The 24295-nt window shown below is 47.4% G+C and overlaps 1 protein-coding gene across 1 annotated transcript in view; it reads left to right on the top strand.

Annotated features, from left to right (window-relative positions):
* RPH3A (rabphilin 3A) overlaps window positions 1-24295 on the top strand; it is a 166013-nt gene that overhangs the window by 30584 nt on the left and 111134 nt on the right. Inside the window, exon 3 of the mRNA XM_030218773.1 lies at window positions 21346-21475. Within this exon, the coding sequence (XP_030074633.1) occupies window positions 21346-21475 (130 nt within the window). The remainder of the gene's footprint in view (window positions 1-21345; window positions 21476-24295) is intronic.

Raw genomic sequence — 24295 nt, 5'->3', positions numbered from 1 at the left:
TAATACCACTATGGCACTTTAAACTTTTCAACACAGTCTTTTTAATGAATCTAATAATCTTGACTTCAGATTTCCGGTGTGTTTATTAATTATTTGTTTCATAAACTACACCTCTCCGCTGTACCGTTATTCTAACAGCGGGAATCCTCATTAGTCTAGATTAATGATTTTTTACTTTTTCACTTTTTATTCTTTTTCAGCTTTGTACTTATCTTATCTTCCAGGCTTTCTCACTGGTTTGCTCCAGAGAGAAGAGCAAACTAGAGGGGGATGGGGGTGAATTCTATGCCCACCCACCTTGGGCTCAGGCCCACCCAAAATTGTCCATCTGGCTACGCCCCTGCAACGCACCTCCTTGCACCTGTTCTTTTACAGAGGGGAAAACACCAGGCTTTTCAATTTGGAAATCTGGAGCAAAATATACAGGCTAAGATCCTTTGCAGACTTTACAAATCACCCGTCCCAGGCTATTGAAAATTGCCCCCTCTTCCCCAAATATATCCTCTCTAAATTCCTTTCCAAATAGTCGGATGACTCTGTTACACTGCAGAGAAAGTGCATGCTCACTAGTGCATTCTGAATGAATAGCATTTACAGATTTATTTCTCAAACTTTGCTTTGAAAATATGCCCCCAAGTGTTATGGTTAAACTACAAATGCTTCACTAGCTTAGCAGAAAGTGCTACATGCATTGTGCAGTAAAGGAAACATTCTAGCCAGCAGCCACTGCACTGCAGTATTTTTGTATGAGAGTGTCTAACAGAGATTTTGGGGGTGGGGGGAAGAGATATCTTCAACTGATGCTGTTGGCTGGGAAGTAAACCCAGTGTCTTGCAAGCTAAATGCTGCTTTTTTGCTTTTTATTGCATGGCAGCTTTGTCTACATGAATGCATTTGTCCAGTGGCCATCTTTTCTCTCCCTTCATAGAAATGCAAATAATTGCAAATTCCAACCTTTTTATTATCACTTTATTATGTGTGCCTGGACAGTCAAAATAGGGCATTTGCCTGCGTTCTTATCTCTCCCACACATTCCGTGAACGGGGCATTGGATAACAGATTAAGAAAAGGAAGAACTGCATTCATTTTAGGTTTAGAAAATATTTAAATAACATTCTATATATAATTGCCACAATGAAGGACAGACAGTACAGCAGGAGAAGAAATGCTTATCTTTCAGTCACAGGGTCCCCAGATTGTAATATGAATGTTGGTGCAACGGAGGAGGGGGGGGGGGGGCAGGGACTGAACACTGTGTGAGCATCTCTTCTTCTGTCTATCCTTGTTTATGAGATGTATTTTCAAACGTAAGTTTGCAGATTTGGAATACTGCAAATATTTTTCAGGATTTCCTGCTCTTTTTTTGTGTGTAATTTCTACAAAATTGATTGAGCAGGTGGTTGCCAGATAAAGAGGGGCATTTTCGATACAATGCCTAAACACAATGTCTAAATCAACATAATGCATCCTGCTTTTCCTGCATTAGCACACAACTCTGGAACGCTTTAGCAAACGTCATAAAAATAGTGCACACGACCTAACAATCTTCCGAAAATTACTAAAACCCAACCTGTTCAGAAAGGCATACCACAATGAACCTTCCTAAACACCAAACGATGAAACCCTTCCAGAACTAGACAAAATCGAATTCTCTATACCTGACTGCTTAAACTACCCTGTTAATAATGAACGTTAACGCTTCATCAACTAATCTCTCACGCTGGAAATGAACTGATTTTCTAACTTACTCTATAAGCTACTCTATCATTTATGTACTTAATGAAATTTCACATTTTTAAAAAAAAATGGAAGCGGTGCAAAGAAAAGCTACGAGAATGGTATGGGATTTGCGTTACAAGACGTATGAGGAGAGACTTGTTGACCTGAACATGTATACCCTAGAGGAATGGAGAAACAGGGGTGATATGATACAGATGTTCAAATATTTGAAAGGTATTAATCCGCAAACGAACCTTTTCCGGAGAGGGGAAGGCGGTAGAATGAGAGGACATGAAATGAGATTGAAGGGGGGCAGACTCAAGAAAAATGTCAGGAAATATTTCTTCATGGAGAGAGTGGTGGATGCTTGGAATACTCTCCCGCGGGAGGTGGTGGAAATGAAAACGGTGACGGAATTCAAACATGCGTGGGATAAACATAAAGGAATCTTGTTCAGAAGGAATGGATCCTCAGGAGCTTAGCCGAGATTGGGTAGCAGAGCCAGTGGTGGGAGGCGGGGCTAGTGGTTGGGAGGTGGGGATAGTGCTGGGCAGACTTATACGGTCTGTGCCGGGGCTGGTGGTTGGAAGGCGGGGAAAATGCTGGGCAGACTTATACGGTCTGTGCCAGAGCTGGTGGTGGGAGGCGGGGCTGGTGGTTGGGAGGCGGGGATAGTGCTGAGCAGATTTATACGGTCTGTGCCGGGGCTGGTGGTTGGAAGGCGGGGAAAATGCTGGGCAGACTTATACGGTCTGCGCCAGAGCTGGTGGTGGGAGGCGGGGCTGGTGGTTGGGAGGCGGGGATAGTGCTGGGCAGACTTATACGGTCTGTGCCAGAGCTGGTGGTGGGAGGCGGGGCTGGTGGTTGGGAGGCGGGGATAGTGCTGGGTAGACTTGTACGGTCTGTGCCCTGAAGAGGACAGGTACAAATCAAGGTAGGGTATACACAAAAAGTAGTACATATGAGTTTATCTTGTTGGGCAGACTGGATGGACCGTGTAGGTCTTTTTCTGCCGTCATCTACTATGTTACTATGTTACTTTGTATTTCTCATTCCGGAAATGGCAATCGCCACTACGACATACTGTAAGCCACATGGAGCTTGCAAAAAGGTGGGAAAACGTGGGATACAAATGCAATAAATAAATAAATAAATAAGTCTGATTTTGGACATTTTGCTAGAAACGTCCAAAAACTGAGTGGTGAACATAGCCATTTTGGTTTGAAAATCACCTTTTCCTAGATGTTTTGTGATCAGTGCATTTTTCTTTTGGGTCCATTTTGGAAACTAAAATGTCCAAGAGAAAAACACTCAAAAACTAGCCATTGGGGATGTCTGGGGGTCATCATTCTTAATAGACTGGCTACACAGATATCCCAGCAGAGTAGTGGGGTAGCCTATGGAGCGCTACAGTGGACTTTGCATGAAAGGTCCCAGCTACACATCTCACTTATATTGTACAGTGAGTCCTCCAGGAGCAGAAAAATACCTACTGTACCTCACTGTACACCACTACATTAGCTCTCAAGCTTGCAGGTGTCACCTCTATGTCGGTACAGTAGGTATTCGGTGTATTTTGGAGGGATCACACGTTCCACCACAAATGTACCAGCTAGAATGGGATATGGGCCTGGATCCCCTTCTTTGCAGTTCCTGCGCTGACCACTAGGCTGCTCCTGGTACTTGCTTGCTGCTCTAGTAGGAATGGCCATCATATCTGAAGCTGTCATAGAGCCTGGAATGTACTGTCACTGTCAGATCTTAGGGGGTTGGGAGGGGGGGGTCAGTGATCGCTGGGTGAGTAAGGGGGGTTTATGCCTTAATCCCTCCAGTGAGCATTCAGGGCACTTTTTGGTCACTTATTTGTGATTGAAACAGGTCAGCCAAAAACATCTCAATTTTGGTCTTCAACGGTTTCATTTTGTTCCATTATTGCAGAAAAATATCTATCTTTTGGGGTTGCCCGTGTCTCGCCTAAAACACGCCCCCAACACTTCCTCTTGAAATTTTGGACGAACTGGAGCGAAACGTCTAAAATCGGGGTGTCGAAAATTGCAACTTGGATGTTTTTGAGAGAAAAAGTTCCTTCTGCCATTTTATGACGTTTTTCTGAATATTTGTTTTGTTTTCTAAATGAGCCCCAAAGCATATTGTTATCCATCAGATGTGCAAGAAAACCAGGAGAGAAAGCCAGTTAACCATTAGTGCTCCCTCCCATATTATTGATCCTTATGAGGCTGACTTTGTGATGTTAATATTTTTTAACGTTGCAGAGAGCATTGTTAGACTAATGTGCATGTTAATGTTCCAGTAAAGCCCTCTCCCCCACACCTTTCTCGAAAGGGCTGTTGGTGGACTTAACCTTGCCTGTCAGAATGCCCCTGGCATGCCCATACCCCTCCTACATTAATGCTCCCTTTGCAGTGACCGGGACCTCAGATGGCACTCTCTCCTTCCCTCCTCAACCCTCTTCCCCACGCTTACCTTAGTTTTTTCATTTCAAAAAGGCGGCAGTGGCAGCGATTCTCATAGGCTGTTCTGCCGCTGGCACCGGCCTCTTCTCCCTACTGCAGCCCACCTCTTGACATTACTTCCTGTTTCCTCAGAGGCAGGATGCACTGCAGCGAAGAGGCAGCACCACAGCAGTGGAGCCTATGGGAATCACTGCTGCTGCCACCTTTTGGAAAAGGAAAAAAGAGGGATGGATGCAGGCGGCATCTCATTCCTGCCTTGGGCATCAGATTGCCTTGACTGCCCCTGCCCCTTTGCGTTTGCATGGGAGAGAAGTTAGATGCACTGTTTATCAAATAGGGGTAGATGTTTGCTACATGTGTAACTGCTAATTAGCACCGATCAGTGTTTGTTAATGCCAGTTATTAGTAGTTATCACCTCTGTTCCTGAATATATGTACCTGTATATATGTAAACCGCTTTGAATGTAGTTGCAAAAACCTCAGAAAGGCGGTATATCAAGTCCCATTTCCCTTTCCCTCTATGCTGAGCAGGAGTCCTCCACCTACAGTCCTGCCAGTGGGTGGTGCTGTTTCACTATCACATTTTCATTAGAGAGGGACAGGCAAGTTCTGCAGGATTCCAATGATTGAAAACACAATTTCAAAGCATCGCCCCCCACTGGCAGCAATGCAGTTGGGAGGACTCCCGCTTAGCTTAGACGGAACAGTGGTTATCACCAATTATTTGCCAATTAGTTAATTGAGTTATGTGTGTAACTGGCTCTATTCTATAACTCTGCACTGAAGTTTGGGTACCATTTATAGAATTTAAGGGATAGGGTAGTAATGTTCAAAAAAGTCTGCACTTATCCACCTGCAAAATTCTGCTTGAGCAAAAACGGCAATAGCTTCTGAAACAGTAGAGAATGGTACAGTCGTGTCAAAAGTCTGTAAAAGAAGTGCTTTAGATTGGATACCCAAATGCAGGGATGTTGAATGTTGAATTTGTGCTTCCTGGGCACGTTCTGTCATTCCCCTCTGGGATTAAAAATTGTATTACAAGGTGATTTAAACAGAGAACTATGCACAAATTCTTTATTGAAATGCCATTACCTTGTAACCTTCTACTTTCTGCCTTCATCAGTTTTAGAGCAGGAAAACGTTTCCTTAATGAGATCTATGCACAGCATTAATGAGATTTTGTTTACCTACCTTACATGTAATAAATACTGTACCAGAAAGCATTGTTCCCTCTAAGCTGAGTGGGTGTCCTCCAACCAGTGCCGTAGCGAGGGCAGCTGAAACCCAGGGCAGGTCGCCGCTGCGCACCCCCCCGCCCCAGGTGCAGCACGGCGCACCCTCCCCTCTCCAGAGCACGTACTTACGAGGGAAGGCGAGGGATGGGCGGGAGGGCCGAACCGCCCCGAGTGCATGTCGCTGGGAGCAGCGTCGGCTCCGCTGGTTCCCTGCTCTCTTTGCCCCGGAACAGGAACCTGTTCCGGGGCAGAGAGAGCAGGGAACCAGCGGAGCCGACACCCCCCCCCCCAGCGGTGTGCACCCGGGGCGGACCGCCCCACCGCCCCCCCCCTTCCTACGCCACTGCCTCCAACTGCATTGCTGCCAGCGGGAGGTGATGTTTCAGTATTGTGTTTTCAATTTTCAGTCACTAGGGGCAGACAGGTTCCCTGGAGTGCTGCAGCGCTTACCTGTCCTTCACTATTGAAAATATGATAGTGAAACAGCACCCCCTATTGGCAGGTGGAGGACTCCTGCTCAGCTTAGAGGGATCAGTGCAAAAAAAAAGTGGTGGAATGTGAAAGCAAAAACATGACAATTCAATGCTGAGACCTGGTGGTGGGTGAATTTGTTTGGAAATGTTGGCTGTGGTGTTAAACAGCATTGCTACGCAGATGAGCAGTGGCGCTGCGTATACATAGAATACGGTGATCTCTGTTGGCCACACTCATAGGGAGGAACTCTGCAAATGGTGCTCAAAATTTGGCGCCTGAAACAATCAGTGTTAAGCAGGATTCCATGAAGTGCTGGCGCCATTCCCACATCCAAACTTTAAGCGCCAATACTTAGGCCCGCTGAAACCTGGTGTAAAACGCTGCTGCCCAAGTTAGGCATGCTGAGGCCGTATTCGGTAACAACGCACATAACATTTTGGAATGCTCCTGACACGCTCTTGCCCCTCCCATGGCCACACCCCCTTTTGAGTTACGCACTATTAGAGTTAGGTGCCTTTCCTTATAGAATAGCCTGCAGCCAGATTCTAATAGGAGCAAATTCTAATGGATGCCAATTAACATCAATAATTAGTTGTTAGCACCCAATTATTGACGGTTGTCAGCTCATTATTCAATTAATTTGCATGCGTATCTTGGGAGAAAGCCTAAACTTGGGCAGTCAAATCAGGGTGCCGTCTATAGAATCCAGGGGCTAGCGGCAAAAATTGACCATTGTTCCTCTCATTCTAGAACAGGTCACTTAAATTTATGCGTCTATTATACAAGTAAATTTTAAAAATACTGCCATCCATGTGGGTAAATATACACTTAGCTGAGTAAATGACACCAGCGAACCTAAACACTATTCTCTAAATGCATACAGTGCAATTGTAAGGGGCGGGTGTTCACATGGGGCTGGGCCGAAGATGGGGCTAACATTTACATGGTCAACTTATAGAATACTGTAAGTTATATTTATTTATTTGTTACATTTGTATCCTACATTTTCCCACCTATTTGCAGGCTCAATGTGGCTTACATAGTACCGTAAAGGCGTTCGCCAAGTCCGGTAGAGAAACAAATACATGGTGACGTTGTGGTCGATTAAGGTTCAGGCACAATGGAGATTGAAGAGAGGAGAGGTTATATAGTGTCCATTACGAGCTTTGGTTTTGCTGTGTTGCAGAGTGTAGGCATTTATGTTGGGTCGGTAGGGTATGCCTTTTTGAACGGGTTGGTTTTTAGTGATTTCCTGAAGTTTAGATGCTTTTGGCAGTGAGTTCCATAGTTGTGTGCTTACATAGGAGAAGCTGGATGCGTAGGTTGCATTGTATTTGAGTCCTTTGCAGTTTGGGTAGTGGAGGTTTAGGTATGTTTGTGATGATCTGGTTGTGTTTCTAGTTGGCAGATCTATGAGGTCTATGTGTGTTCCTGCAGCATTTAGGCATGCCAGCCATAGACCTAGTTTAAATTTACACCTTCCTTTAGAATGAATGTCCTTCTAGAATTATTAGAGTGCCTAACTGAAATTATGGAGTGTATATCACCCATAAAAAGAGGCTGATATGGGATTTCCCATGGGTTAGCAGCCTCAGGTAGATTTTTTTTGTTACATTTGTACCAGTGGCGTAGCCACAGGTGGGCTGGGGTGGGCCAGGGCCCACCCACATAGGGCTCAGGCCCACCCAACAGTAATACACATTTATTTATTTTATTTTTGTTACATTTGTGCCCCGCGCTTTCCCACTCATTGCAGGCTCTATGTGGCAGGCAATGGAGGGTTAAGTGACTTGCCCAGAGTCACAAGGAGCTGCCTATGCCTGAAGTGGGAATCAAACTTAGTTCCTCTGTTCCCCAGGACCAAAGTCCACCACCCTAACCACTAGGCCACTCCTCCACTCTGTTTGGTCACTATGCCAATTAGCTGGGTTGAAATCTTACACATAAACTTTAACTACCGGGATGGCCAAACGTAGGTAACTATACTGCCAGAAGTGCAGTCGAAAAATTTTACTTTGGCAAAACTCAGCTCACAAAGACACTTTGGCTGAATTTTGAGTTAGTGAGCAGCTCTGCACAATACTGCATTCAGTAGGTCCTTAACTCAGAATTTTAACACATTTCTGCATTTAAGGAAAGGGTCATGTATTTGATATAAAAAGAAAGAGGATGGGAGTATTGTGTTGTTTTGGAGGCTGTATCTTGTTAAAGATGTAAAAAGACTGGAAGTGGTGCAAAGAAAAGCTACAAAAATGGTATAGGATTTGCATTGCAGACCGTACAAGGAGAGACTTGCCGACCTGAACATGTATATCTTGGAAGAAAGAAGAAACAGGGGTGACACGATACAGACGTTCAAATATTTGAAAGGTATTAATCCACAACCAAACCTTTTTTGGAGAGGGGAAGGCGGTAGAACTAGAGGACATGATTGGAGGTTGAAGGGGGACAGACTTAGGAGTAATGTCAGGAAGTATTTTTTCACGGAGAGGGTGGTAGCTATGTGGAATGCCCTCCCGCGGGAGGTGGTGGAGATGAAAACGGTAATGGAACTCAAACATGCGTGAGATAAACACAAATTAATCCCGTTTAGAAGGAATGGATCCACAGAATCTTAGCGGAGATTAGGTGGCCACGCCAGTAATTAGGAAGTGAAACCGGTGCTGGGCAGACTTCTATGGTCTACGCCCTGATCGTGACTGAATAGATAGGGATGGGCTGGAGTGTAAATTTTAAGGGGTTTCGACATTAGCTTCAGAACTTAGTACAAGAACAGTGCTGGGCAGACTTCTACGGTCTGTGCCCTGAGAAAGGCAGGGACAAATCAAACTCGGGTATAAAGTATCACATACCATGTAAAATGAGTTTATCTTGTTGGGCAGACTGGATGGACTGTACAGGTCTTTACCTGCTGTCATTTACTACACCATCTTTCTGTGGGTACACTCAAAGGGGTTTATGTATTACAAGCAGGTACTTATTTTGTAGCTGGGGAATGAAGAAGTGACTTATCTAGAGTCACAATTAGTGGCAGTGGGAATCAAACCCAGGAGTGGCCTAGTGGTTAAGGTGGTGGACTCTGATCCTGAGGAACTGAGTTCAGTTCCCACTTCAGACACAGGCAGCTCCTTGTGACTCTGGGCAAGTCACTTAACCCTCCATTGCCCCTGGTACAAATAAGTAATATGTAAGCCACATTGAGCCTGCTGTGAGTGGGAAAGCACAGGGTACAAATGTAACAAAAAAAAAAAAAAACCCCAGTTCTCAGGCTACTGCACTCACCATTAGACTTCTGCTCCACTCCACCTAGTTTACTTATATTACATACAAGTACTTTCCCTGTCACTACTGGGCTCACAATTTATGGGGTTTTTTTTGCACCTGGGCATTAGATGGTTAAGTAACTTGCAGATCATGCATGAGAGTATACTACCTGCAATGGGGACATGTATTCTCGAGTGGGCTGTACACATTAAAAACCCCCCACAAAAGCCTGAAATATCCATATTTTTTTTTCATGTTTCAAACAGTTTGTGCAGTTTTACGTGCTTAGACGCCTAAGTGGTTCAAAGTGACTTTTACACCCCTGCAGCCTCAGGACTAGTCAATTTGTTCCTGCTCTTTGGCCTCTTCCAGTAGATGAGCAGAAGAAAAATAGTTAAGTTTGTCCTGGGCTCCTTTCTGTTGATGTGGTGCTTTTTTACTTCCAGCAACTTATACAAATATAAGAATTTGTCATAGAAGGGAATTCTGACATTAGAGAAAGTGCAGGAAGCAATGATAAACCATTAGTCTGCACCTTGCAATATCATTTTCTAGATTTTGCTGCATGGTGCATTAAACATATCTGAGACTTCTCTTACAACTCCATTTATGCTGAATCACTATAAATATTTTACTGATTGAATGTTTGATCATTTCACTATTGTTATGCTGTGAGCAGAATTACCTACTGTACACTTGGCCCATGGGCGTAATTTGACTGTTTCATTTGGGGGCGGGCAAAGGATGGGGCGGGGCATATTAGCATATTCATTTGCATATATATATATATAAATACTCTAATATGGAGGGAGAATGAAGGGAGAAAGAGCTGGCTTTTTTTGGGAATAATGATAATGAATATGTATGTATACATTGAGGGGCATAATCGAAAGGGACGCCCAAGTTTTCCTGGGGACGTCCTCGCAGGACGGCTCCAGCAAGGGGTGGGGAAACCCGTATTATCGAAACAAGATGGGCGTCCATCTTTCGTTTCGATAATACGGTCGTGGACGCCCAAATCAGCAAATTTAGGTCGACCTTACAGATGGTCGTCCTCAGCAGAGATGGTCATCCCCAGGACTTGGTTGTTTCTGATTTTCAGCAATAATGGAAAGCGAGGACGCCCATCTCAGAAATGACCAAATCCAAGCCATTTGGTCGTGGGAGGAGCAAGCATTTGTAATGCACTGGTCCCCCTGACATGCCAGGACACCAAGCGGGCAACCTAAGGGGCACTGCAGTGGACTTCACAAATTGCTCCCAGGTACATAGCTCCCTTATCTTCAGCCAGATGCACTAACTGAACGGAAAAAGCCCTTCCCTTACCGATCCGTTAGCGATACGGAAAGGAATGGAAGGGGAGGGGAAGCCAGTGCAGAGCAGCCAAGCGTTATGCGTGGCTACTCTGCGCATGCCAAAGACGGCTTCATACATGCAGACAAGCTGCATGTATAATAGCCGTCTACAACCTTAAATAAATTGCTGTCTACAACCTTAGAAAAACACAAGTCCAGGTGAAAATGTCCAAGTGCTCGTCAGGGACGTCTTTTTTTTATTTTCAGAGTATGGGTGAAGGACATCCTTCGCTATGCCTTCGTCCCTGCAATGGCAGTTGAGGATGTCCCTGTGAGAAGGACATCCATGCCTTTGCTATGACTCTGACATCCCCTTTATTTATTTGAATTTTGGATCACAAGTAGCAGCAGGTAGCAGCAGTGGGATTTGAACCAGCCACCTCTGGATTGCAAGACCAGTTCTCTAACCACTAGGCCACTCCTCCACTCCCTTGAAATTTGGCCATCCCTTTGTGTGTGTGTGTGTGTGTGGGGGGGGGGGGGGGTCACTTCAGGATGTCCAAAACGTTTGAAAGAAGGAGGCCAATGCCTTTGCTATGCCTCTGCTGACACACGCATACCTCCCCCCCAGGGACCTACATACTGCTGCGATGGGCCTGAGTATGACATTTCAGGCTGGCAAAAAAAGATTTTAAAGTTGTTTTTTTCAGGGTGGGAGGGGGTTAGTGACCACTGGGGGAGTCAGGGGAGGTCATCCCCGATTTCCTCTGCTGGTCATCTGGTCAGTTCAGGCACATTTTTGAGGCTTGGTCGTAAGAAAAAACAGACTAAGTAAAGTCGGCCAAGTGCTTGTCAGGGACGCCCTTCTTCTTTCCATTATCGCTTGAGGACGCCCATCTGTTAGGCACACCCCAGTCCCGCCTTCGCTACGCCTCCGACACGCCCCTGGGAACTTTGGTCGTCCCCACGACGGGAAGCAGATGGGGACACCAAAAATCGGCTTTCGAGTATGCCGATTTGGGCGACCCTGAGAGAAGGATGCCCATCTCCCGATTTGTGACAAAAGATGGGCGTCTTTCTCTTTCAAAAATAAGCCTGATCACGCTTATTCCCAAAAAAGTCAGCTCTTTCTCCCTTCCTTCTTTCTTTCCTCCTTACCCAGAACTCCCTCTTCCTCTCCAGTAGTATTTCCCATCTGTAGCCCTCTTCATATCATTCCTCGAGTTTCAGTATCTGCCCTCAAAGTGTTCTGATCCAGCCCTTAAATTCAGCAGTTTCCCCTCACTCTCCTCCCCTCCATCCATGTGCATCTGCTTCCTCTGTCTTCCCTCCCCTCCATCCATGTCCAGCATTTCTCCTCTTTCCCTTCCCCTCCATCCGTGTGCATCTCCTTCCTTTGTCTTTTCTTTCCTCCATCCTTGGCCAACATTTCTCCTCTCTTAACTTCCCTCCACTCCATCCATGTCCAACATTTCTCATCTCTTCCCTCCCCTCCATCCATGTGCATCTCCTTCCTGACTTCCCTCCCCTCCATCCATCCATCCAGCAACTCTCCATTCTCCCCTGCCCTCTCCTCCATCCACCCATATCCAGAAAATTTCCTCTCCCTTGCCCCCTCAAAGGGTGGCGTTAAGGGCTCAGGCCGGATTTGGGCACACGCTGGTTTCATTTGTACCACAGGCCCTTTTCCTGTCCCATTAAAAAAAAAACCATTTTTTGCAGATGCGGTAAAAACTGGCCCGGCACGCGCCCATTACACGAGCCTACACTACCGCAAGCCACTTTTTACTGCAGCTTAGTAAAAAGACCCTTGTATGTCTCTGTGCGTTGAGGAAGCAGTTGCTGAGATACCTTTCCACCCACAATCATTTAGTAGCAAAGTGAGGAATAAACGTTTTCATAAACCGGCCGATATACAGCTCCTATTTAACCGTCCAGGAATGGCTCCTGGCCGGTTAAATAGCACTTAGCTAGCTAAGCACTAATATTCAGTGTGAGATAGCTAGTTATCTCTGCTGAATATTAGCTATTAGAATATAGCGGCTAACTGGCTATTGGGCTCATTTTCGAAAGAGAAGGGCGCCCATCTTTCGACACAAATCAGGAGATGGGCGTCCTTCTCCCAGGGTCGCCCATATCAGCATAATCGAAAGCCGATTTTGGGCGCCCTCAACTGCTTTCTGTCGCGGGGTGACCAAAGTTCCCGGGGGCGTGTCGGAGACGCAACGAAGGCGGGACGGGACTGGGGCGTGCTTAACACATGGGTGTCCTTGGCCAATGATGGAAAAAAGAAGGGCGTCCCTGACGAACACTTGGCCGACTTTACTTGGTCCTTTTTTTTTTATGACCAAGCCACAAAAATATGCCCTAAATGACCAGATGACCACCGGAGGGAATCGGAGATGACCTCCCCCTACTCCCCCAGTGGTCACTAACCCCCTCCCACCCTAAAAATATAATTTTAAAATATTTTTTCCAGCCTCAATGCCAGCCTCAAATATCATACCCAGCTCCATGACAGCAGTATGCAGGTCCCTGGAGCAGTTTTAGTGGGTACTGCAGTGCACTTCAGGCAGGCGGACCCAAGCCCATCCCCCCTACCTGTTAAACTTGTGCTGGTAAATGTGTGCCCTCCAAAACCTACCACAAACCCACTGTACCCACATCTAGGTGCCCCCCTTCATCCCTAAGGGCTATGGCAGTGGTGTACAGTTGTGGGGAGTGGGCTTTGGGGGGGGGGGGTTGGGGTGCTCAGCACACAAGGTAAGGCAGCTATGCACCTGGGAGCTTTTTCTGAAGTCCACTGCAGTGCCCCCTAGGGTGCCCGGTTGGTGTCCTGGCATGTCAGGGGGACCAGTGCACTACGAATGCTGGCTCCTCCCATGACCAAATCTTGGATTTGGTCATTTCTGAGATGGGCGTCCTCGGTTTCCATTATCGCTGAAAATCGGGGACGACCATCACTAGGGACGACCATCTGTAAGGTCGACCTAAATGTGGAGATTTGGGCGTCCCCGACCATATTATCAAAATGAAAGATGGCCGCCCATCTTGGTTTTGATAATACGGATTTCCACGCTCCTTCGTGTTGACGTCCTGCAAGGACGCCCTCAGGAAAATTTGGGCACCCCATTCGATTATGTCCCTCCACATCAACACGATATAATCAACTAGTCGTGAATATTCAGAGCTTCTCTAAGTTTAGTGGCCAAATCAGACTAGCTAAATAGCAGTCCTCTCTGTGGCTGCTATAAACTTAGCCGGCCAGTGCCGAATATTAACTTGGCCGGTTAAGTTTAAGCTGGCCAAACCCCCCCCCCCCCCCCCAAAAAAAAATAAACCCTGGATATTCAATGCCGGTCATTGGAAATGGTCCGGCATTGAATATCTGGCCTCAGAGCCCATCACGGCACTTAGCTGGCCTGCCTCCCTTGGGCTGAGTATCACCCGGAAAGTGTCCAAAATAGCTATGCTCTCCCTTATAACTGTGCCACTTGAGTGAGATTAGAACAGTGTTTCCCAAGTCTGGTCCTGGAGTACCCCTTGCCAGTCAGGTTTTCAGGATATTCACAATGAATATGCATGAAGGAGATTTGCATATAATGGAGGCAGTGTATGCAAATAACATTCATGCATATTCATTGTGGATATCCTGAAAACCTGACTGGCAAGGGGTGCTCCAGGACCGGACTTGGGAAACAATGGTTTAGGACATAAAGAAGGTATTTGATAAAATCAGGCTGAGTACCAAAAAACACACCTAAGTCGTCCCAGAGTAGGTTAATATTTTATAGAAGGCTTAGCGAATCTTTTGACTGCAAGGGCAATGTGCCAAGAGGATTATCCTGTGTTCTAAGAATGCATTCATAATGTGAAGATTGTCTTATCAATATTCAGCTGGTAGATGTGAACGTTTTTCTATGCGCTGTCAGCCCCCCGGCTAAAATAGACCTGCAATGTCAGACCATGGCTGGGCATCAGTATTGAATATCTGGCTGAGCAGCGGTACCTGGAAGTTATGTGGGTGTGGCTGATATTAAGGGGTCCTTTTACTAAGCCACGCTATGGCCTACGCATGCCCAATGTGTGCCAGTTCTGAGCTACCGCATGCGCCAGGTGGTAATTTCATTTTGGGCGCGCGTCCCCTATGCGCGTCAGAAAATCATTTGTATTTTCTGGCGCATGGCGCTACCGGGTGGTAAAAGGCATTGGATGTGCATCGACCCTTACCGCCCGGTTAACACGCGAGACCTTACTGCTAAGTCAATGGCTGGCGGTAAGGACTCAGACCCAAAATGGACGCGTGCCAATTTTCATTTTGCCGCACGCCCATTTTTGGTCTTTAAATAAAAGAAGCCATTTTTACAGGTGCGAGCGTCCAACATCCGTTTACACTACTGGAGCCCGTTTTTCAGAGCACCTTAGTAAAAGGACCGCTAAGGGCTGTACCCACATATCTAACTCTGCTAAGTTAGGATGCCTTTTCTTGCCCAGTTTGATATGTGGGGCATCAGCACTGGTACCCACATACCTAACTGGTTTTTATTCTTTCCCCAGACCATCCCAGCACTGCTTGGATTGTGCTTAGGTGTTAGAATCACACTGAATATTGACCCCCCCCCCCTGTATTCTTTTTGGGTGGGGGGGGGGGAGGGGAGGGGAAACTCCTTGTAATGAACAGTTCATTTGGCCAAATATCTTTACATATTCATATATATGCAGCTCAGGAATTTTGTTGATGGGAAGCTAATTTTACCTGTTATTTATACTTATCTGTAATTTAAAGTGGATTTTAATGTGTGTCCTGGCCCATCCGTATTTCATCTTCACTAATTCTTTTAGCTTCAGATATTTGCTCCCTGATTCTATAAAGGTTGCCAAAAATTGTGCATGCAAATTTAGGTGCGGCCCCGATTTGCGCATGCAATTTAATAAAATAATGAGCCAATTAGTTTCAATAATTGTCTTTTTAACCAGCAACTATTGGCACTAATTAGATCTAATTGGAGATTACAGCCCATCCATATCTATTCAGTCACGATCAGGGCCTAGACCACAGAAGTCCGCCCTGCACCGGTTTTACTCTCCAAATACCGGCGTCGCCACCCAATCTCCGCTAAGATTCCGTAGATCCATTCCTTCTAAACAGGATTCCTTTGTGTTGCCTTTTATGGAATAGCACTTAGGGCCAGATTCTACGCCTAAAAAATCCACATTGTAAACATTTCCGACTAAGCACATTCTATAAATGGCACCTAGATTTAGGCACAGTATATAGAATACGCTGATATCCTAGCACCTAAAACTGCGCACCTCCGTTTACATCAACAAAAACGTGGTGTAAATCCCTGCGTGTAGATTTACGTGCATCGGGCCATTTTCTATAACCCTTTTTGAACTGCAAGCATTAGAATTTAGGTGCAGCTCATTACAGAATATGCTTAGCGAGTTGTACACGTAAATTCTCATTATAGCCAATTAGTGCTCGATATTGCTTGTTAAGTGCTGTTACCAATGCCGATTAGCTTGTTTAGCCAAATAAGTTACGCACATTGGGGCCTTTTTACTAAGGCGCGTAGGCACCTAAGTAACATAGTAACGTGGAGGGGGATAATCAAATGGGGGCGCCCATCTATAAGGACGGCCCCATAAAGGGGCGGGGCAACCTGTATTATTGCAAAAGATGGACGTCCATCTTTTGTTTCGATAATACGGTCGGGGACGCCCAAATCATGAAATTTAGGTCGACCTTAGAGATGGTTGTCCCCGGTTTTTGGCGATAATGGAAACCGAGGACGCCCATCTCAGAAACGACCAAATCCAAGGAACGGGCAGGCATGAAGGAAACTGCATGCAAATGAGCTGCTCGCTGTTAGCTCATTTGCACACGATTTTCTTCCTAAGGAGGGGAAGTGACGGCAGTTGAGGATGTCCTTCCCTGTGATGGTGAGAACGTCCAAAATGTGGATGTTTCTGTAAGAAGGAAGTTCATGCCTTTGCTATGCCTCTGACACTCTCTTTATTTATTTATTTGGATTTTGGATCACAAGTAGCAGCAGGATTTGAACTGGCCACCTCTAGATTGCAAGATCAGTGCTCTAACCACTAGGCCACTCTGCCACTCCTCTATTCTACTCCACTCCCTTGAAATTTGGCCGTCCCTGTGGGGGGCAGTTGAGGACGTCCAAAATGTTTGAAAGAAGGACGTCCACGCCTTCGTTATGCCTCTGCTGACACACACATACCTCCCTCCCCCCAGGGACCTGCATGCTGCCCCCCCCAAAACACGCAGTAGAAAATATTTTACGGCGTGGTGCTTACCCGGCGGTAATCGGCAGTTTACGGACATAGAACACTTACCAGCCAGTTAGTGAGACCTTACCGCTAAGTCAATGGGTGGCGGTAAGGTCTCAGGTCAAAAATGGATGTGCGCTAGTTTTAATTTTGCCGCACGGCCATTTTCCAGTCACAAAAATGCCTATTTTCCAGGCATGCTGAAGAAATTGACCAGCGCGCATCCAAAACATGCGCCTACACCACCGCAGACCACTTTTAGGTGCACCTTAGTAAAAGGGCCCCATTGTTATAGACTACGCTTGGATTTCAGCGCAGAACGCTAGGTGCAATATATAAAATTTCCCCCTTTGTGTGTGTATACTGCCGTACAATTTTATAATAATCACTTTCCATGTGTAAAACATGATTTCCGTGCAAAGGATGCATTTCAAAATTACTCCCAAAGTTACAGATAGCTTAGTGAACACGGCATGAAGGAATGTAGGCAATGAGGACTATTAATTAGAAATATTGGAACACTGAATCCAGTTGATCCCTGTCCTGAATCTTACAGCACTTGCTGTAATTCGGTAAGGACTAGATTTAAGGCCCTGTTTACTAAGCTTTGCTGTAGAAACGCTAGCATTTTTTTACTGCTATGTCAAATGAGAGAGGAAATCAAACTGGGACTTTGAATGTGGAACGAAGAGTGGAAGATCTGAGTATCTCTGAAATCTTGGAAACATCAACTGAGGAATCTGAGGGGCCGGTTTACTAACCCACGTTGTGCGCGCCCAACGCACGCCAAAATGAAGTTACCGCCCAGCTACCGCGTGGCTCTTGCGGTAATTTCATTTTTGGTGCGCGTCCGATGCATGCGTGTGAGAACTATTTTTTTATTTTCGGGCACGTGTAACGGATGCGCGCCAAGTGGCATTTAACCTACGTAGGTCATTATCGCCCGGATTCTTTACCGCTAGGTCAATGGCTGGCGGTAAGGTCTCAGACCCAAAATGGATGCGCGGCAATTTTGATTTTGCCGCACGTCCATTTTCGGCAAAAAAGGGGCCCAAAACCCGCGCCTACAGTACCGCAAGCCATTTTTCAGCGCACCTTAGTAAAAGGACCCCTGAGAGAGCTGTTAGTATCATTTGTGTTTGAGCAGGACTTGAATTCCATAATGAGACTTTATTTTAGGAATTTAAGGGGCCTTTTTACTAAGGCACGCCAAAATATGGCCTGTGCTGGTATAGGCGCTTGTACCGGATACGCACAGGTCCATTTTTCTGCGCACCTGCAAAAAGGCCCTTTTTTTTTGCTAAAAATGGACATGCGACAAAATAAAAATCAGCGCGCATTCATTTTGGGCCTGAGACCTTACCACCACCCATTGACTTAGCGGTAAGGTCTCACGCATTAACCTGGGGAGTAATGGTCAGCGCGCACCCACTGCCGATTACTGCCTGGTGAGCAGCACGAGGTAGAAAATAGAAATTATTTTCTGCCGCGCGTTTTGGAATCAAGTCAAAATTAGAATTACTGCCCAGGGCGTGCGGTAGGTGGGCAGTAGTTCTAATTTGATGCGCGTTACGCATGCGTAGGTGCCAATCAGGCTTATTTTCAAAAGGGATCACCGGCGATCTTCCGACACAAATCGGGAGATGGCCGGCGATCTCTCAAAAGCGTCCAAATCGGTATAATCGAAACCCCCTTTTTTGACACCATCGCCGCTTTCCCGTTGCTGAGCCGGTGAAAGTTCAAGGGGGCGTGTCAGCGGCGTAGCGAAGGTGGGACGTTGGCGTGCATGGGCATGGCTAACAGAAGGCCGGCTTCAGCGCATAATGGAAAAAACAAAAGCGGCGTTATTGAGTATTTCGCTGGTTTTACTTGATCCTTTTATTTTCACAACCAAGCCTCAAAATGTTGCCCCAACTCACCAGATGACCACCTGAGGGAATGGGGGATGACCTCCCTGTACTCCCCCAGTGGTCACCAACCCCCTCCCACACACAAAAAAAAATCAAAATCAAAACCTTTTTTGCCAGCCTGTATGCCAGCCTCAAATGTCATACCCAGCTCCCTGACAGCAGTATGCAGATCCCTGGAACAGTTTTTGTTGGTTGTAGTGGACTTCAGGCAGGCGGACCCAGGCCCATCCCCCCCTACCTGTTACACTTGTGGTGGTAAGTGTTGAGCCCTCCAAACCCCCCACTCTACCCACATGTAGGTGCCCCCCTTCACCCATAAGGGCTATGGTAATGGTGTAGAGTTGTGGGGAGTGGGTGTTGGGAGGATTTGGGGGGGCTCAGCACCCAAGGTAAGGGAGCTATGCACCTGGGAGCTATTTGTATATATTTTTTTAATTTTTAGAAGTGCCCCCTAGGGTGCCCGGTTGGTGTCCTGGCGTGTCAGGGGGACCAGTGCACTACAAATGCTGGCTCCTCCCATGACCAAATGCCTTGGATTTAGCCGGGGTTGAGATGGCTGCTTTTAGTTTCCATTATTGCTGAAAAACAAAAGCGGCCATCTCAAACCCGGCAAACTCCGGCATTTGGCCGGTCCAAACCGTATTATCGAAAGAAAAGATGGCCGGCCATCTTTTTCGATAATACGGTTCCGGCCAGCTGTTTGCGGCACCGCCAAAATAGATCACCGGCAATCTATTTCACTGGTGCCATTCGATTATTCCCCTCCATGTGTCTTAGTAAAAGGGTCCCTAAATGCCCTGTTTTATGGGGAAAAGGTACGGATATATCCAGATGTTACCAAACATAAACGAGATTGGAGAAGAGCATTTTTGGATTGGAGATAGAACATTCGTGCACTAGCAGGGAGATGATCAGAAGCAAACACCGGTGCTAGAGGCTGTTACTAGCGCCGGCGTTTGCTACCGCCCCATGATCAGAGCCCTCGAGCGCGTGAAACAACGCGCTCGAGGGCTCTGAACGCAACTAGCATGCAAATGCATGCTATGCAGGGACATATTAATCCCCAATGATCAGCAACCAGCGCACCAAAGATTGGGTCGCTGGCTGCGGCAAACCCTACGCCAGCTCCGAGCTGGCGTTAGGATTTGCAGATCATTGGGGAGGAATGCTGGCATGCCCTCATTCCCCCCAACAAGGCAAACCTGCCAGTGACAGGGGACTGGAGGTCCGGTGGACCTCAGGTTCCCCTGACGATCCCCCCCCCCCCCCAGGTTCAGGGAGGGCTGGAGATCCGGTGGGTCTCCAGCCCCCCTAACTCCTCTCAACATGTGTAACCAGTCCCTGGTGGCCCAGTGGGCGACCAACCCTCCCCCAGCGACAGGGGGGCTGGAGGTCTGCTGGACCGCAGGCCCCCCCACCAATCCTCCCCCCTAGGTTTAGGGAGGGCTGGAGATCTGGTGGGTCTCCAGCCCCCCCAACCCCCCTTATATGGTGTGTAGCCCCACCCAGCGCATTCCAGGATACACTGGGCAGGGCTGGGCACCGCCATTTTGCGGCATCGAAGGAAGTGGAGGGAAGCAGGCTACCTCCCTCCTCCGACCCACAAGGTAGGGAGGCAGAGGGGTGGGTAGGCAGGGAGAGGGGGGCAGATTGATCACTGGACCACCAGGGACCCTTTGCTGGGGGGTTGGGGGGGGTCTGGAGACCCACCAGATCTCCAGCCATCCCTGAACGGGGGGGGGGGGGGGATCGTCGGGGGGGGGAGGGATATATCCAGGGACTGGTTGCACATATTGAGGGGAGTTAGGGGGGCCTGGAGACCCACAAGATCTCCAATCCTCCCTGAACCTGGGGGGGGGGTTGTCGGGGGGGGGGGGGGAACCAGAGGTCCGCCGGATCTCCAGCTCCTGTTGCTCGGGGCAGGGGTAGTTGGGGCCTGTCAAACAAGTGCGGGAGGATTGTGCTGAGCACATGCTCAGGCACAATTCTCCCGCACTTCTACCCCATGATCAGAGAGAATTGCATGCTTAAATATGCATGCAATTACCTCTGATAAATTGGTGCGGTAAAGCCCCGCACTGTTCCAGCGCTATTTTAGAGCGCTGTTTGGAACAGCGCAGGGCTTTTGATCATCTGCTTTTTGCTTGTATATCCATGCAAATGTGTCGTTAAATGTCTGGGAACTAAATATGTATATTTTGCTCCTGAGCAGTTGCAGGCCTTTTTGGATTTAAAGAACGTAGTGGCCGATGGAGTCTGACTTCTTTTTCAGGTTGTATTTCATTTAGGATGGCATAATCATGTCATTGGCCTTACTTTTGAGTTGTTACCTGGTGTTCTTTCATTTCTAGTCCTTCCCCCCCCCCCCCCCCCCCCCCCCCACTTTTCTGGTCTAAGGAAGAGTAAGTAACTTAATTGCACGTTTGTTTCTTCAATATTTAGCTTTTTCTTTTTTTCTACTTTGTAGTTCTTTAGCAAGTGACAACCTGTGAATTTGTAATTTCAAAAATGTAAAAATAAAGAAAAAAATATTTTGAGTAAGTTGGTCCCACTGTATAGCATGAGACCTGCGGTAAATAACGCATGTTAATATGCCACCACACTTTAGTAAATCTATCTGTACAATGTGGTGAAAATGAAGAGTTGCTGATCTAGGACACTTTCTACCGCCCTATTTTAGGCGTCTGCTGGACCGTTTGGATGACATGCGCAAAAATGTGGTGGGGGATGGAGTGAACCGATGCATCTTGTGTGGAGAACAGCTGGGTCGCTTGGGATCAACCGGTGTGGTTTGTGAGGACTGCAAAAAGGTAAGTAAATCGTATTTGCTCATTTCATGATCATTCTCATCTATAAAGGAGGAATATTGAATCTAGAGCTGTACCGAACTGCAGAATATGAATAACAAAAAGTATTATTCAGCTGAAGATGAATAACGGGCATTGAGCTTTAACATAACAAAAAAAATAAAGGAAGCAACGTGAAATCAGAGATTAAGGGGCCCTTTCACAGAGCAGCGGTAAACCCAATGTGGGCTTACCTCTCGCTCTTTTGGGACTGCCGCTTGCTCAGTGCGGCCGCTGGTGTAGTCCTGCCCCGAGCGTGCACTATTTCCGGGGGGTGGGGGGGGGGGGGGGGGGAAGAACCCCCTCCTGGAAATAGCTTGTGCGGTGGTAACCTGGTGGTAATCGGGAATCACTGCACGCTGCCTGGTTACCGCAGGAACCCTTTTCACCACCTCAATGGGTGGTGGAAAGGGCTCCCCGTCACATGGCCATGTGGTAAGAGTTCTGTTACTGCATGGCCACGTGTGCTGGGGTTTTTTTTACCCGCTGCGGTAAAAAGTGGCCCTGGTGTGTGAGAAAAACGACCCCCGCCGCCAGCGCAGGGCCCTTTTTCCCACAGCTTGGTAAAAGGGCCCCCAAGTGTTTATTTCAGTAGGATTTAGCATAGTAAAGCCTGGATTATTCGTATTTATTTATTTATTCGTATTTATTTACCGCCTTTTTGAAAGAATTCACTCAAGACAGTGTACAGTATTTGAATTTAAATTACTATTTGGCTGACTATGAATCAGTGGCGTAGCTACGTGGGGCCTGAGGGGGCCTGGGCCCCCGTAGATTTCAGTAGGGACCCCCCTCCCGGCGAACCCGCCCCCGCCGCCGCCTACCTTCCATTTTGCTGGCGGGGGACCCCACTCCCCGCCAGCCGACGTCCTCTCCCGTAGAACGCAATGGCACTGGCAGAGAAAAGTCTTCTTCCTTGCATGCTGACGTCCTGCACATTGTACGTGCAGGACGTCAGACTCAGAGAACAGTTCTGTTCTCTGAGTCTGATGTCCTGCACGTACAACACGTCAGCATGCAAGGAAGAAGATTTTTCTCTGCCAGACAGTGCCGCTGCGTTCTACGGGAGAGGACGTCGGCTGGCGGGGAGTGGGGTCCCCCGCCAGCAAAACGGAAGGTAGGCGGGGCGGGTTCGCGGCGGGAGGGGGGTCGGCAGAGACGGGGGGCGGGGGCGACAATGGCGGCGGGAGGGGCGGTGGCAGGGGGGGGCTAAAATGTGCCCCCTCCCCTCGAGCTGTGGACCCCCCTCCCATGCAAGTCTGGCTACGCCCCTGCTATGAATAATGTATTTGGGGCTGAATCAAATACGAATATTCGGTACAGCCCTAATTGAAACTTTCTGTCTGACTACAGTAAGGCTGTCCTGTTTATTTTATTTACTCAAATTTATCTCTCACTCCTTTGCAACCACTTGAAGCAACTTACAACACTAAAAAAGAATATGTTGAAAAGATTAAAGGGGCCCTTTTACTAAGCCACGTAGGTGGCTACACATGCCCAATGCACGTCAATTTGGAGTTACCGCCCAGCTACCACGTGGCCTGGGCAGTAATTTTGTTTTTTACACATGTCCGTTACGCATGCCAGAAAATAATTTTTATCTTTCTGCGTACAGCGGAAACCTGGTTGTAATTGTCATTCTACGTGCATAGATGGTTACTGCAGGTTACTGTGTGAGACCTTACTGCTAACCAGCTCATTTTCGAAAGAGAAGGGCGCTCATCTTTCGACAGAAATCGGCAAAATCGAAAGCCGATTTTTTGACACCCTCAATGGCTTTCCGTCGCGGGGACGACCACAGTTCATGGGGGCGTGTCGGCAGGGTAGCGAAGGCGGGACTGGGGCGTGATTAGGAGATGGGTGTCCTCAGCCAATAATGGAAAAAAGAAGGGCGGCCCTGACGAGCACTTGGCCGACTTTACTTTGTCCATTTTCTTTTCATGACCAAGCCGTGAAAAGATGCCCGAACTGAGCAGATGACCACCGGAGGGAATCGGGGATGACCTCCCCTTACTCCCCCAGTGGTCACTAACCCCCTCCCACCATAAAAAACAGGTTAAAAATACTTTTTTGCCAGCCTCTATGCCAGCCTCAAATGCCATACTCAGGTCCATCGCAGCACTATACAGGTCCCTGGAGCAGTTGTAGTGGGTGCAGTGTACTTCAGGCAGGCGGACCTGGGGGGGGGGGTTGGGGGGCTCAGCACCCAAGGTAAGGGAGCTATGCACCTGGGAGCAATTTCTGAAGTCCACTACAGTGCCCCCTCGAGCGCCCGGTTGGTGTCCTGGCATGCGAGGGGGACCAGTGCACTACAAATGCTGGCTCCTCCCATGACCAAATGGCTTGGATTTGGCCGTTTTTGAGATGGGCATCTTTGGATTCCATTATCGGCAAAAACCAAGGTCGGCCATCTCTAAGGTCGACCCAAATGTTGAGATTTGGGCGTCCCCGACCGTATTATCGAAATGAAAGATGGACGCCCATCTTGTTTCGATAATACGGTCGGGGACGCCCCTTTTACGGGGCCGTCCTTAGAGATGGGCACCCCCGTTCGATTATGCCCCTCCACGTCAATTGGTGGTGGTAAGGTCTCAGACCCAAAATGGATGCATGCCAATTTTTATTTTGCCGCAAGTTCCATTTTTGGGAAAATCTGCGCGCGCCCAAAACACGTGCCTAAACTAGCACAGCCCATTTTTCAGCGTACCTTAGTGAAAGGACCCCACAGTTCTTCCGTTACCTAATATAGCCATCATCCTAATTGCATCTATGAAAAATCCCCCC

Source organism: Microcaecilia unicolor, chromosome 11 (assembly GCF_901765095.1).
Source record: "Microcaecilia unicolor chromosome 11, aMicUni1.1, whole genome shotgun sequence".
Taxonomy (NCBI): domain Eukaryota; kingdom Metazoa; phylum Chordata; class Amphibia; order Gymnophiona; family Siphonopidae; genus Microcaecilia; species Microcaecilia unicolor.
Note: the sequence above shows the minus strand (reverse complement) of the source record. Positions and strands in the feature narration are given on the sequence as shown.